The following is a 16,743-nucleotide window of genomic DNA, read 5'->3' on the forward strand; positions in this document are numbered from 1 at the left end:
CATCAAGCTACATCCTCCAACCGAAATATCCTTCTTCAGGCATTGAAGATCATTTTAAGACAACATACCTGCACACGATCACTACATACTGTATGTGGACCTCAACTTGCACCTTCTTCTCTCCCCACCCATCCTCTTGTGACCCATTGTGTAGAAAGGCCTTCAACTCACAAGTACAGTAGTAGAAGGGATGAATGATTACTTTTGACTTCGACTTTAAGGCAGCAGCGACCCTGCCTTCCCAGCTATAAAGATACTTAGAAGTCCCACTTTGTAAAAACGGAGTGGCAATACTGTAGGTAGGGCATCCAGCCATGAAATTTGTTTAAAACTTACAATGGCATTTGTCATATTTTGATATGTGTTATCTACAAAGACATCTACCATCTGCAGAAACTTTGATTCATATGGTGGTTTTACATAATAATATAAGGATTGAAAGAAACTACCCAATACCTTGCAATGAAGCAAAATGTATCATTTGAGTATTATTGGCATTGATATCATTCTTTTCAAAGTATGTAAAGTATTGTCATAATAATTTAAAATTACAAACTTTACACTTGACATAAAACTATGATTAACATGTACAGTAATAACATTTCACAGCTGGTTATAAACCTTGTAACCTTAATGTTACTTATACATACACTATGAAAGAATTTCAACAATTTTCACAAAATAAATATTGCACACTTCAAGAAAATATCCACAACATTAGGCAGTGATCTTTAAGTTGATGTTAAAATGTTGTCAATACATTTGTAAGTCACATATGTAAGAAAACATTCAGGAAATTTGAGCAACATATTAAGAAAAATATTTTTTCAATGAGATATGAACTATTCCTTAGAGTTCTAGCTATCTGGATCATCAATCACATCATAAAGTCACTTAATATATGGTCACAAAAGATGTCTTCTTCATGACAAAGGAGCCTCTCTTTTCCCAACAACATGCACAAACAATAAAATGTCAAATACAGACTAGTCTTTACCTATTATCAAGTTAATAAATCATACATTCTAATAATTTCACATTTATGCATATGATATTATGCTGTTCTGCACAAAAAACAAAAACAGTACTGTACTGTATACAACTGTAATAACAAATAACACATCATATTGTAAATAATTTTTAATTAAATACATAATGAGACACACTTTTACTTTCAATCTAAGGCATGAAGATTTACCATAAAATAATAATAACTTATAAATCAATAAATTAAATAAACAGTAATATACAAAGATTTAAAATTGCGACTTCCCATGCATTAATGGCCAGAAGTTTTTCAAAGGCAATTCTGCTACATTAATTTAGCTTAAATATACATAATGCTTAAAAGCAATACAACTTGGTCCTCACTTTCCTAAAATAACAACTTTCTTGTTAAACTTTGACAGTTTACAAGAACCTGTATTACCCTATTGGTGAATAAATAAGTTGATATAAGACACAATTGAGTTGTTCCACTTCATCAAGAAACATTGTTCATTAGTGTTCCTTACAGTTCGAGCTAACAGGATCACCAACCACTGTAATCTCCATACATCTTGGACATATGGATACCTTCCTCTACATGACAAGAAGGAGCCTACCTTACCCTTACAACACATTCACATTATAACTTCACATATAGACTAACCATTACCGGTTATCAAGTTAATTAATAATCGAATATTGATTAATATAAAGTAGACTCTCAATTATGTGTATATTAAATAACTGAAATATTAATTATCTGCAGTTTTTGGTTATCTTGGCACTTTTGTATATTGTCAACTACAGGGATCACTTGCTACACTAACGTTCGCTCTGCAAATATTCATTTATACGAATTCTATTCTTACACCTCTTTCTTACCACAAAAGCTATGGTCCTTGAAGGAAATGTACCAAATTTATAATTCATTAATTTCTTAATGTGCTAGGTGATAATTTACAGTAGTTAGGTAGGTTTTTCATTGCCCATGAACCTATTTCATTTCTTCTAGGTACAGTACAATATCGAGGTTTTCTTGTCATTGGGGAACCAAATCCTATTTTTTCCCATATGTTATATTATTTGATGTCTGAATATTCACTTAACAAATGGTTTTCAAGAAACCTAACCCATTCACATAATGAAGGATACTTGTATTAGCAATTCACAATGGATTACATGTAATTCAGGTTAGCAGGCTCTTTACACTCACCATTTTCTCAAATATATACATGTAGTATATCAATTATCCAGCAAGCTTGGGACCAGAAATAATAAGCTTAGAATAATAATAATAATAGCTGGTATTTTGTTTCTCAAAAGCACCAGTACAGGTACTTCTAGAGAATTCACTAGTGCTTGAAACACTACAAAGTCAAAGACTTAAGGATAAAATGAAAGCTGCTTATAAAAAGGGGAAAAAGATGTGGATATCATTACAGCCCTTATCTGTAGATAATTGAGAGTCTACTGTAGTCACTTATAAGATTATGCAATTATATTACATTGTTTCTGCAGACACCACACACCATGAAAGTGAAGTAATAATTAATATGTACAGTCGCCTCCAGATGTGATGTTACCCCTCAATGGTGCCTTCCTTGCTCTTGTGGCAATGTTGCACGACTCCTTTTCCTCAAAGGCTTCTTTATTTATAAGTAACATCATATATCATGGTACAAAAAACAAACTATGTATTATTTCCATTGAATATTGTTATTTTGAATATTAATATACAAATAGTATACTAGCAAAACCAAGTACAGAGGGTCCCCAACTTATGAACGCCTGCCGACACGAACGAGGTTATACTTGAAATTTACAGTACAGTAATTTATTTACCTGATTACTTATTTTTTTACTTTCATTTACTGTATTTTTCATTCTATTTCTTCCTTTCTCTTAAATTAAATAATTTTAGATATATATATAAAAACTTAGGCTATAATATAGTAGGATTTTAAACATTGTTCTGTATACGGTATGCCAATAGCATGTGTTCCGACTTATGTACAAATCCGACTTACGAATGTCCCCAGGAACGGAGGCCATTCGTAACTCGGGGACCCCATATACTCCACTTGGAAACAGAACCTATCAATCAATTCCCTAGCCACATGAGTAATGCGATATTGCCACAAGAGCAAGGAAGGCACGTTGGGGCACCATCACACCTGGAAGAAACTGTACTATAAACACCAATGTGTTTTATTAAATATACTGTATAAATAAAAATATGGTCATTCGAAACAAAGGTTTACCAACAGATAACAAAAACTTTTCAAAAATTAGTAAACTTTAATATTATGCTTCATTCAAACAAACATGCAAGTTCCATGCATTTGTAGATCACAACATATTCAAAGGCAATCAGCTGCATTACTCTAGCTTGAATATACAGTACTCCGTGCTGACACGCAACACAACTTTTGTCCGCACTTTCCTAAAACAAAACTTTGTCATCATATCCTTACAGTATACAAGAACCTTATCACTCTGCTGGTGACTGAGTAGATTGTTGATAAACAATTTTACTGAAGAATGGCAACATTGTGTCCTTCTACTTCATCAAGAAACATTACTGAGAAAATATCATTGAAGAACTCTGGATAATATTCACAGGCACGTTTACAATCTGAATTAAAGTTGACTTCAAGTAGCTGTGGCTGCATAACTTCTTTTCCTGTAATCCCAAGACATAAGGTTTCATTAAAGGGAACAAGAATGAGCGCCAAAGTAAAAATAAATCTTCATCCATCAGACAGTGAATTAGTTAGTTAGTTAGTTAGTTGTACTTATACAGCATAAAACATACACTAAATAATATCTTAATGATGATTATTTAAAGTGAAAGATTAGGATATCCACACTAATTAGTTTTAAAAATGTTCTTTAATTAACATATTATTTTTGACAGTACAGTATAACATCTGTTCAGTAGGAGGGTAATATATATATACAGGTATTGTACTAAATTGTACTTTTTTGTTGTTTTATTTGGGGGTGAGAGGAACCTATCTCAGCTTTTATAATGGGAGTCTTTGGGAAAATGTGACCAGATTTACCAAAAATTTACTGTACTTAAAAAGGGGTTTAATAAATCAGGGAATACGTGTACTACAGCAACAAGAAGTTTTTGGACATTAATATACTGTACCAGTCACATCATCATCTACAAATATATTTATAAAATGAAAATAAGTACTGTAATACAATTAAGCTCACCTTCTTTACTTGTCCATTCCAACATAACATCAAACCCATAAAATCCTTTACATTGTGGGTTATGTGGAATGCCTTGTGGATGATCTTTGGCAGTTGCACACTTGAATACCTAAAGACGTAATATAATTACAGTACAGGTACGGTATTAGCATTAAGGGCTACATCTATTTTCAAGGTGAAAGATGTGTAGCACTAGTACCAAATTTATACATAAATATATCCACTAACTGTATCCTACTAATGTGACTCAAGAAAATAATGAAACCACATCTTGCTGGAATTAGTTCATTATGTAACTCATCCTTTTCATTACACAGATAATTACTAACTGTGTACTATAGAGGATGTGTAATGAAAAAAAAAATGGTGGTGTTGGAGAAACGAATTTTCACAAACATGTTATTAACCATCTGTTTTAATTCCTATCTTTTATCTTCCTTTGACTATGATAACTCAGAAAACATGGGGCTCTAACCGTTCCAAGTTATCAAGGCACTTTCCTCCTGGTCTGTCAATCCACCCCTTACCCAACCTTTTGGCCAAAATAACCTACCATAATCAGAAAACTTGCAAAAAAATTAACGTTTACCAGCACTGCAGGAGAAGGATAAGAATAATTCAAGCTTGTGGTGCCATGTGGTAGGTGTCAGAATTGATGGGGGCTCACTGCACTTTTGTACAGTACAGTACAGTAAACACTTATAGCACCATTCATCCATCTTAATTTTCATTAATTGCAACTAATCTTACATATGCCTCAATGAATCTGGCTTATCTCTTCTAAGAGTACCTTTGAGTTCCCTTGTTTAATATTAAATATTTTCTTGATAGTCCATTCAAACCTGCACACCTTTTGTAAGTGTTAAAAGTAGCTATACTGGCATACAATATAAGATCATGACCAAATGCATACTTTACAGGGATTGCATTTTGTTTGTTGATAGGAACTCTCTGATCTTAGCCTCAAGTTTTTAATTCATTATCTACAAAATTAAGAGAAATGTAGGATCTATTCTTTGTCATTCATTATCAAAGCAACTACAGTACAGACAAATCACCTTACAAATTTTCTATGGGTGCTTGCAAGCTCTTTCCCATGAAGGCAGAGGGTGGCTGGAGTGAAAAATAATGAAAATGTCTCCAATATTTTCTATCATTCACTTGCCTAGTTGCCTTACCAGATGGTTACCAAATGTGTCCTTCCATAATAAAGACCCAAGATATCTGTATGGTTTACAGTTACCCATGTCCATCCCCCAAAACCACCTAATGATATATGTTCCAATCATTCATACACACCATTGCTTCCTATATGACTAACTTCCTGCTCTCCTAATAATGAAAATTTACCTGATGGATCATGTTGTAGATCTGCTCCTCTGATGTCTGCCAAGGTTGCTCTGGGAACTGGCTATTAAACTTGCAGATAAAATCATGGCAGTACATCTGTAAATAAGAAGTAGGGTATGTTCAAATTCTAATGGCTCTGGCCCCCAAAAAATTAATGATAAATATAAAGGCAGAATAATTTCCAAGCACATTTTTAACTGACATTGCAGGGTCACAACTCCCTGAGGTAATTAAAGACTACAGTACCCACCTACCTCGGGAAGATGGACATACTATATTATGGCATGGTTCTGTTTTATATCTAGGCACCTGTAAACTTTACCTTGTCTGGTACACAATTCTTGTACTGATACAAATATTTTGATTAAAATGCAAAAGGAAACATGATTATCATCACTAGATTAAGAGCAGAACACTACTGTATTTACATAGGTACTAAGGTACTGTACTCTTGCTATATTCTTTAAAAAGATTGAAAACCTTCTGCTTGGCATGGAAGCTTCAACTGTATTAGATGAACAGTAATAAATAAATTATATTTTAAGAAATTCTTCACTCCCAGGTAGGGAATTATAAACTTACCTGTAGAAGGAATGCATCATTATAATTGTTTACAGTAAAGTGCTTCTGGTTGTTGTCCAGCTCTGTCAGGTCAAAAGCCTGATTAGCAAAGCGAATCCAAAACCTTTTATATACAGCCACCTGTAAGATGAATGGCAGACTATAAGATTCAGTGTTTTGAATAATTTTGATGGGGATGTAATCTCAAACACAGTACTCTGTATAGCTCATGATAGTGATTACTAATAGGTCATGATAATCAAAATATAAAAGACTGAAGGTAGATTTTTTTGAGAAAAACTATAAAGGGAGAGAAAATCACCAGTTAAAATTAAAAACAATAATAATTATTTAAGAAGTACAATACTAGGTCGTTATGACTGGTGGAAAAAGTACCTGGGCAGATCAACATAACATTTACAATTGAAGGCGAGTCTCACTGGCTTAGAAAATTATTAGGGGCAGTGTAGATACAGCATACTTGCATACTATGCCTTCAGTACAAAAGAAAACAAGTGTTACCAGGGCACTCTGCTGCCTTCACTTCACTAACTGTAAAGTTAGGTGCCCATTAACTGACGAGTGCTGCAGCCATGAACCAGTGATCCTTAGCACATTGGGCAAATACTGTTTCCACTGGGCCACTACATGACCACTTATGATTATAGAGCTTGTTTATATAATAGACCCACAAGTCAGCCTGCTTTCCTACTACTGTACAATGTTATCACATAAATGAATGATGACCTGGACACAAAGACCTGATGATTTGGTCAAGAATAGACATAAGTAAAATACTGGCCATAACATGATCATATATGGACCACAAACTTGACCACACATACTCCTGTGATTTATACTGCTGAGGTATTCTGTGTTGCTCGTGCACATAATCTTAACAAAACTTTAGCAGTACAGTATCTATCACTAGAACTAAGTCAGTCAGATATTCTAATACACATACCTGTATCTCCTGTCATCCAAGGGTTGAGAGGTTTTTATGCACAAACATTTATGAACCACTATTTAATTTACATTCTATAACTTATTATTATTATACTGTACTCACATACCTTTAGAGGCTCCACACTGAGTAGCATCACAATGTACCGAATGTCAAACTTGACATCAGCATCAATGTCTTCTCGATGAAATAAAACAGGATTGGATATGTACTTTTGGGCAATCTGTAAGGTTTAGACGAACAATATAAAAATGAGTACCACTAAATAAAGTGAAGCTGTGTTTGATAATAGTAATAATAATAATAATACAGCTGCTCCTTGACTTACGACGGGGTTAGGGACCCAAATCCAGGTCGTAAGTCGAATTGGTCGTAAGTTGAAAATGCTTAAATAATACATAGAAAATCTAAAATGGGTGTCTCTTTTTCTTCTCAGCACCACAAAACTCTCACTTTTAAGCTTGCCAGCCATTTTAAAGTGAATTACAAACGAAAATTTTGTCAGTACAGAGTGCAATCACTGCCGTTGGGACTCAAAAATACTACGTAATTTGACAAAATTTTGGTACGACCGAGGCGGTCGTATGTCCGGGTGGTCGTAAGTCGAGTAAGTCGTAAGTCGGGGAGTAGCTGTAATAGTAATAATAAAAGTAATGACTAGTCTAGTAAAAAATAATCAGCAGACAACACCATGAAGGCTCTGAGAGCTACATCTAGCATCAGTAGTTTATTTTTTTCATTACCAGTTGCTTTCCATACATAATCTATTACTGCTTGATAGTTTAACAGGAATAATCTAATTATAATATTGGAAATATATTTAAGGTGAATGATATGCCATCATTTTATATGCAACTGGAAGTGTGGTGTCATAGTCAGCCAGGCATCATTAGCGTGCTTTGTCAAGACCTCTTCCTCGTACTATGTAAGACATGTAGATATCTACCTCACATTTAGCTCATACCTATACGTACTTTTATCAACTTTACTTTCCATACTGTAATTTATGACCACTTACAACACTAATGATTATAAAATTAACGTATCCTGCAATAAATGAATGGACCTTCTATGATATTTGTCTCTCACCTTTGGGCCTGTAGATGGGAGACGAATGATGTGATTTAGATTATTTGTAATGGTGTGGTCCAGGCCACGTGCCAGGTTCCATGGTTTTATGATCCAGTGGTTGTCTTTTCCTCTATGGAAAAAAATGTTTCATGCTTATCAAACTAAAAAAGCAGTTGAGGTGGTTTGCCTCCATACAGTATTCATATCGACTGTGCATCTAGTATTTTATAAGATATAGACTACGTATTTTATAAAATTATTGTTCGTTTCATCCAAACTTTCAGCTTATCTAAGATTACTTAAATTTAGAGATACGTACAGTATATAACAAGATCAAAAACAAAATATGTTATCAGTATTTAAACTTGACATAAGAGGGTTAAGCACAACAACTCTTACTTAAATGCACCAATAATTACCTCTTTTCTTTTCTCTGAAACAACGAAACAAATTTTACTAGCTCTCTCTTCAAACAATAAGTGAGAGGTAACCAAGAGGGACCAGTCGCATCATCCTCTTCTTTTCCTATTCTTGAGTCAACACTGCGACGACAAACAACAGCCAGCAGGTCCTTGACTGTTATCAAGTGTTCACATAAATATTGATTTACCCGGCAATGTGGTTTATCTCGAAGACTCCTGAAAAATATAAATGTTTTGAGCTGTTGGGTAAAAAAAACTTGGTCATTAGTTACATACATGTGCCTACCGTACATCCTTCCAAAAAATGACCTCACTTGATTAAGATACTGCAACTGCACACTGAAGAATTGAAAATTAAGTGGGTTGATGAAGGATCACACACCAACATAGGGTTTTGAGAGTAAAATACATAAAAACAATGTAAAATTAAAACCAACCTGAAGTCCTTGAAGTGTTCAACCATCCACAAGATGTCTGCTTCCTCCTTGAAATCCACCACAACAAAACGTGTATCAGTTAAGTATTCGCGGACACACTCATACTCAGCATAGACATGAAGTGGTCGATCAGTGGGTAAATCAGCAGCCTCCGTATTACAGTCTGGGAGAGTCTCGTTCATGCGTCCACACTATAGTAAAATTGACTAAATAAGTATACCAGTAAGTGGAAAATGGATAACAATACAACAATATTAAAAAATAATCTTAGGGTAAAATGAAATTTATACTTTATTCACAGTACCAGTTACAGTAAACCACTTTTTACTTCTTTGTATCAATACTTTATAACATCTGCATATAATGTGGACATTATTTATAAGGATTTGTTTTAACCATTAATTACTTGAAAAAATTCTGGCAGAGGTTCTGTCTGCTGAGGATCGACATGAGACAGCTCCTCTGGGAACCAAGGAAGCATCTGAGCATCACGAGTTATTGTGTCAACAGGGGGAGTCTCCACGAAGTTTCTTGTTACTTCATCTCCTTCTTCCACATCCTGCCATATAGAAAATACAGCATTATATTTTCTTTGTTCGAGTATTTATTTTAATTTTGTAGACGGTATGGCTACTCCTCTGTTTATCAAAGGGATGCATTCTAAAAAAAAACAAAAAAAACATAGGGATGTATTCTAGCCAGACTTCCCAACATTTCACCTAACCGAAAACACTGAAATTCCACTTTAAAATAATACTGTGTACAGTAATAATAGAAATAAAAATATTTATAAAGTAATGTACACAAATAATAAATATGATATTTCAGTTCAATGAAAAAATTATGTGTTACAGGGTAAAATATTAGTGGACATAATGTACACTTGGGGTCTAAAGTTTGTGCGTGCCTTAGTCATCAACGGTGATCCAGTCTGGTAACGTTGTGTGGAATTTGTACTCCTTGCATTACCCAGACGCGAAACACTGGTTATTTTGTGTTATGGTAAATCATTTGTACTTCTCTTCTATTTATCAGTAGCTGTGATATGTACTTTACTTTGTATTCTCCTCCTCCTCCCAGGCTTCACGGTTCCTTATGCAGTTGATAAGGTTAGTGTTGTATATATAATGTCTGTCGCACACATACACTTACACACCCTTCCACATACACACCTATACTGACAAATGCAGATACATGCACACATACAAAGCCACCCAGTCATTCAATCATATGCACTCAAGGCGACTCCCACATCGAATACTGTATACTGTAATGTCTAATGTGATAATGCTGGATGGCTTACACATGTCACCAACGTATTTATATCTACAAAAACAATTGTATACAGCACAATTTTCTTTTATTTTGGGCATAAATGGCATCAGGAAGGTACAATGTGCCAGAGGTGATAACCAGCTGAGGAAGGATTGTCAGGATGTGGGAGAGTGGTAGAACAATTTCAGTACCAAACTAATTTGGGTAGCTATTGGATGAATTTTTAGTATTATTTTTAAACCAAAAACCTCCCTATACCGAACTGACTGCTCACCAAGAAGTAATACTATTATGTACAGTATTCTCGTAAGAATAATGTAAGTTCCCATTAATGATTGCTCAGTAAGTTTTTTTAATTGGTCCGACCACTGTAAACACAGCAATTATCTAGGCCTTACCTACCTCAATAGGGAATAGGAGAGAATAACAGCACTGATGAGGGGCATAATAGAATGGGATAACACGGAAGTTTGGTTCACCACAGTGTTGAATACGAGATCCAAACTCATCCATGATAAACCAAACGGGGAGACGCTCTTCTGGTGTTTTTCCCCCTGAAATTTCAAAGAAACGATATTATAAATGTCAAAAGGAACTCTTAAACATATGCCTGTCTATGTAATAATAGTGTACCAAAGTTGCACAATAATTTGTTATCAATAATATGGATATCAAATAACAACAAGACAGCAAGGTTTCTAAAATACAAGTGAGGCCATAACTCTGGCAAGAATAGTTAACTCAAATGCCTTGATCACACTTAAACCTTAACTTTTTGGTGATCCTTTTCATCATGTTTGGTGTTGATCAGTAAAATGAATGGATACTCCTCAACCCTAAGAACTACCCACTGTGGCCATGATTAGCACGGGGTCATTGTGAGTACTGTACCAGTAATCACCTGGTTTCCTGGGATCACTTGGTATCATTATGAGCACCTATGGGTCATTTAATGTCACAAAGCACTTGTGGTTCTTGTAGGGATATTATGAGCACCTGGGTGTCACTTGGCATTACAGCAACACATATGAGTCCCCTCAGGTCATTATGAGCACCTGTGAGACACCTGGAGTCCTTATCAACACCCAAGGTAATCATAAATACCTGTACATCACTTGCATCATTAAAAGAACTTGTGTGATGCCTAGTGTTTTAATATACACCTTTAAATCCACCTGGGGTCATTAAGAGTATTTCCAAGATATACAACATCATTACGAGTATTTGTGAGGCATTAGGCATTAAAATAAAATCTGTTTGGTATGTGGTGCCATCAGGAAAATTTGTGAGATACCTGGGGGTCATCATGAACTGTGATGATAAAGATGGTGTCATTATAAGCAGTGATGATACAGCTGGAGTCATTATGAGCAGTGATGATACAGCTGGAGTCATTATAAGCAGTGATGATGCAGCTGGAGTCATTAAAAGCAGTGATGATACAGCTGGAGTCATTATAAGCAGTGATGATACAGCTGGAGTCATTACGAGCAGTGATGATACAGCTGGAGTCATTATAAGCAGTGATGATACAGCTGGAGTCATTATAAGCAGTGATGATACAGCTGGAGTCATTATAAGCAGTGATGATACAGCTGGAGTCATTATGAAAAGTTGTAAGAGTGGATGAAAGGCAACAAGTAACCTCAGTATCAATGATAAAGCCAAATGTAAACATCTATCATCCTTAAGAATACCAATGAAAAATCTATCATAGCCTTATTATAAATATTAATGATACCATTTGCATTAATAATATGAGAGCGAATAAGACACATTTAGATGTCTTGAGCTGCAGAATAAGTCACAAATAGTTTCCTGGGCCATATAAAGGCAGCTCAGAGAGATGATAAAAGGTCCTTGAACTGAGAGTTAAACTTTGTTATATTTTCTAAAAATATAAAAATAGTCAAAGTAAAATTCTTTGACCTAACCACATACTGTATCTGATGATCATAACTAAAGAATCTGGTGGGGACAAGTTTTCTAATTTTCTAGTTTTTGAGGAGATGAATGCACAAGGAAATCTTCATAGACTTAAGAAGGGCACAAGGATGGACAGAAAATGCCACATAAAAATAAAAAGCACAGTCTACCCTGAGGTATGGTGGTACATGGTATATGGGATTCACTTAAGACACAAGCAAAATTAAAGAATTGATGTTTTTAAAATATGTGTTCTCCAACTCACCAAGGCTATATGTTCCATTAAACTTCCACATCTCTTGAAGCACCTTTTCTATAAACTGTTCTCGGTTGTTATTCTCACGTGGGATGACCATCAGAGCTACCATTCTTTCTAGTAAACCAGGAATGTCTCTCAAGTATTGCCTTGCTTCATGTGCTCGGTAAGTCCAAGCATGATCAATCAGGAATATGCTGTAAAAGCAATAATAATTTTCTACAATGTAAACCCTTTATACAGTGTGTGTGTGTGTGTGTAATATTTATTCACTAAACAGTAATTATTCATAATTAGGGCCCCATATTTTGTAGTTACTAAATTAAATAATATCAGGAAAGGAAATTTGAGTTAAATAAGGTGACCAAAATTTAAGGAACAAGCAGACAATACAATATTATTACACACGTGCAGATACTGTACAATATTGTTTATAATAAGAATTCCTAGAGAACTGTAATCACTTACAATATCTAGTGGAGCACAAAATGTCTTCCATAAAATGTATTTCAATACTGATGACAAAACATTACATGAGCACTGATCCTACAAAAATTACGATATAATTTCTTAGCTTTTTAATGAGTATGAAATAATCTTCCATACATCTGTGCTTTTATAAAACATTAACAACATACTTTTCTGGATCTGTGGCCTTGATTCCATCTGGTTTAGTAACAATGACTTGCCACAGAGGCTCCCCTTGGTCATTTTCTCCATCAGCATAGGTTAACTGGCAGAGCTGAAAACTTTCTCCAGCATCATACACCTGCAATATATTATGTAATGATAAAGCTGCATTATAGTCTCATATCATTTTATTATCCTATTTATAATTTTTTTCTAATCTTAACAAGTTTTTTCCCACTTTTGCCTAGTTCAGTACTGTACCAGTTTGAGTTCAAAAAATCAAAACAAAGACACGAGTGACTCACTTGTCCCTGGAGCTTCCTTAAGACAGTTGGCCAAAAATAACGAGGGACTCCCGAAGATTCAAGCTGAATTTTGTGTTGCTCCACAAAAGTCTTCTCTAATCCATTATAGTCATCCATAATGTAATAGCTTCAGGACTAAAAATTTTCTTCTGATGATGTGAGTATCTCAAGTTCTGCAGTTAGGATGCAGGTGTTCACTCTACCAGGACCTTCAGTCTTTAAATATACATACAGGAATATTTTAAACTCTGATGATAATATGAAATTCATACTTTAATTTATCAAACTACTTTGCATGTTGTGTTTTACAATTCTAGTTGTATGGTGGGTTACATTTGTTAGGTACTTCCTAGAAATAAGCACCTGACAGCTTTACCAGCTATCCTTGGTCAAGTTGCCTTACTGTTTACCAGTTATTTACTTACACTGTCTCAGAGACGTGACCAATCGCCCAAACGTGTAACGAGCCGATCAGTGGTGAAGAGGATAAAAGTAGAAGTAAAAAAAAAAGCACACGGGAAACTGCATACGTACTCCCACGACCTATGTGCACAGTATTCCTACAATGTTTATATCCATGCTGAAGTGCACAGGCCCATCTAAATGTTAACCTATATGACAATTTCACTGAATAAATATTACTATTATTATTATTATTATTAAGGTTCACTCTAATCCAGGAAATAAAACCTTACCTAAGCCTTTAATACTTGGTGTAGTATTGTAATTTATCTCCTTTACAAAGTTCTGTTACCAACCTCTATTGGGTCACTGACAATAGAGCTTGGAGCAAAAACTGTGATTAAAATTATGTTTGCAGTACTGTACAGTACTCAGTACTGTAGTTTGTTCCTGCTAAAACCATAAGTAGTTCAGTAGAGGTTTTTGTTTTCACTCAATGGTTCATTCTAGCTAAAACGAGACATACCAGTTGCTCAGTGGTGATTTTCTTTCCATTTGCCAGGGTGCACGGCAGCCAGTTCAGGAATGTATGGTTAACTTTCTTACACTTTAAGTTATCTACCTAACCTAACCTATCATATCCCATGCAATAATTACCACCATCTTTAATTTTCACCACATTTTACTTGAAGAAAAGTTTCTCAAGACACATAACTGATGTAATATTGGTAAGCTTGGAAATAAACCTTATGAGTACATAGTAATATAAAAATAGTCATGGTATATATTGAGAAACTACATAAAAAGTGCCAAATAGTTTACCAATAGTTTACTTCTTTTTTCATTTTTTTTTTTTTTAGAATCTCAAAGACAACAAATCACTGTGTCTGGAATCTAAACTTTAAGGTAGAGTGTCACCTTCTTTAGTAGTAAAAAATATATTCTCGATAATTGATATGAAGTGACACAAATAAATTAATTAATCCAGCTTTCTAGAATGGACATATACAAAAGACAATGTAATCAGTAACAAAAGGTGCCAATGAACAAGTACTGCACCAATGTCCCGACTTCCGGCTGGGCCAATACTGGGTGTGGTGACTCACAAGAGAACATCCAAAATTCCAATACATGTGAAATCGAGGAGGATCATTTTGTGCCAACTTACAAAATGCTAGTTGAAGTGTTGTATCAAATATTTACACATTTTATAATGATTAGTTTCCTAATACACATTTTCAGTTATATTTCACTTGCCTTTTCCAGTCGCTTCCTCTGCCCCGGCCGTCAGCCTCACACGAGGTTCTGTTTACATGCTGATGGTGCCGGTCATAACATGGTTGATGTTAAACCTGTCACCACGAACGGCACCCCTAGATGATTAGTTTTCAGACAATACGAACTTATCCTTAAATGACCTTACCTGACCTAAGCAAAACGGGATCAATTGAAGTTCTTAAATAAACCAAATCAACAGGAAAGTCAACAAACCTCGATAATCACCAGGAACAATGGGGAGATTAAACAAGCTACCAGTACTTTTCCCGAGTTTCTGTCAAAGCGGTAAATTGAAAAGGGCGAGAATAGACTGGCTTATAGTTCGTTAAACAAGAATGCAGATTATTCCCGGAAACTCATAAAGAATTAAGTAAAATACAGACTAATGCTGGGGCATGTTCAGGCATAAGAGCTTGCCTAGTAGTGCACTTGCCAACGGCCCAAGCGGATAGCAATTGTCGCTCAATCTAAACAGTAATGGGTCTAGTGTTCAAATGAAGCCCATTGTAGATTATCATCACTCCTAATGGGAGGGTCGGAGAGGTCCAAACAGTACCACTCTAAATGGGACCACACCTCATCCACTATGACGTCAGGCATGATAAATGTTACTACTATTTTCACATCGTTATTATCTAACGAATACTATATTTTGGGGTTAACTTCTTACCGTGAAAATGTTCTGTACCCATGTTCAATTTCGAAGAAAAGGCGCCCATACAACCTAAAATATGAATACAAGATTAGAGACCCCCTCTCTATCGGTACAGCATACAGTCGATGTAGGAGTTACAATCGAATCAGTCACAGAAAGTCACAAATTGGGATTTTTTTCTGACTTTATTTATACTGTACGTATATAAAAAATCGTTTATTTAAGGCTTATTGTGTAAGGTATCTATTTTGTTTATTTAGCTGACCCATCTACAGTATATATTCAAGCTTATATTTATCTTCGAGATCATTCTCAGTTTAGAAATGCACACAATTTATTTACTAATGAATTAGATGCCACCCACTTAATGACCATCTTAAACCCACATATTCATCCCCTCAGGTCCAGGTAAATAAGTGGTCTCGGGAACACAATGGTACTCTGTCGAAAAGTCTTGATTTAAGTTAACTCATACTCTAAAGCTACATTTCATTTTACTAACAATCCAGCTCATTAAGTCCTTAGAATTAATAAATTTTCTGATTTGGTGCCAAGTTATCACGAGTCTTCTTCATCTCCCAAAGCTGCCCAAAGTTCCCATACAAGAATCCTTCAAATTAAACAATCTGACAACCTCTGGTAAACACCTCCAGCTCCTTCTATCTCTTGAACCTTTCTCCACCCTCTTCCCACAGTAAGAAAGACAAGAGGCACCCAGTTAACTTTCATAAAATAATCCAAGCTGGAAGCAGGGTGCAGCAAGCAAATGAATAAAGTGCTTGCCTCCTCTTCTAAGGGTTGCTGATTTGTGCTTGGGCCAACCCAATTCCAGCCAGTTGTGAATGGGTACTGTTACTAACTTTTTAACTGGAAAGGGATGATTGTCAAGTGCAATTTTGGCCATACTGACTTCTTCTGTGATGGAAAATACTACTGTACTTTTTCAATGTGCATTATCTGCATCACCTCAAAGGCCCATCAGGCTAATGGCACCCACTT

At 35.2% G+C, this 16,743-nt stretch overlaps 1 protein-coding gene across 1 annotated transcript; it reads right to left on the reverse strand.

Annotated features, from left to right (window-relative positions):
- Positions 1-453: 453 nt before the first annotated feature.
- LOC121866501 (tubulin--tyrosine ligase-like protein 12) lies at positions 454-15,187 on the reverse strand. Its single transcript, XM_042366237.1, has 14 exons — positions 15,069-15,187; positions 13,410-13,625; positions 13,113-13,243; positions 12,484-12,671; positions 10,695-10,846; positions 9,424-9,576; positions 9,018-9,208; positions 8,578-8,796; positions 8,177-8,288; positions 7,197-7,310; positions 6,145-6,264; positions 5,563-5,658; positions 4,213-4,321; positions 454-3,670 (listed from the first exon to the last, which is right to left on the reverse strand). The coding sequence occupies exons 2-14, from the start codon at positions 13,524-13,526 to the stop codon at positions 3,519-3,521; spliced, it is 1,854 nt and encodes a 617-aa protein (XP_042222171.1). The 5' UTR covers positions 13,527-13,625; positions 15,069-15,187; the 3' UTR covers positions 454-3,518.
- Positions 15,188-16,743: the final 1,556 nt, after the last annotated feature.

Source organism: Homarus americanus, unplaced genomic scaffold (assembly GCF_018991925.1).
Source record: "Homarus americanus isolate GMGI-L3 unplaced genomic scaffold, GMGI_Hamer_2.0 scaffold16430, whole genome shotgun sequence".
Classification (NCBI taxonomy): Eukaryota; Metazoa; Arthropoda; class Malacostraca; order Decapoda; family Nephropidae; genus Homarus; species Homarus americanus.

What these genes read in the sequence shown, in the direction of transcription:
- LOC121866501 (XM_042366237.1), bottom strand. Translation starts at nt 13,526, where the DNA reads ATGGATGACTATAATGGATTAGAGAAGACTTTTGTGGAGCAACACAAA. An exon ending in CTCTGCCAGAATTTTTTCAA is followed by an intron (nt 9,209 to 9,423) that starts GTAATTAATGGT and finishes ATTTTACTATAG; the next exon opens with TGTGGACGCATGAACGAGAC. An exon ending in TCCCATCTACAGGCCCAAAG is followed by an intron (nt 7,311 to 8,176) that starts GTGAGAGACAAA and finishes TAAACCTTACAG; the next exon opens with ATTGCCCAAAAGTACATATC.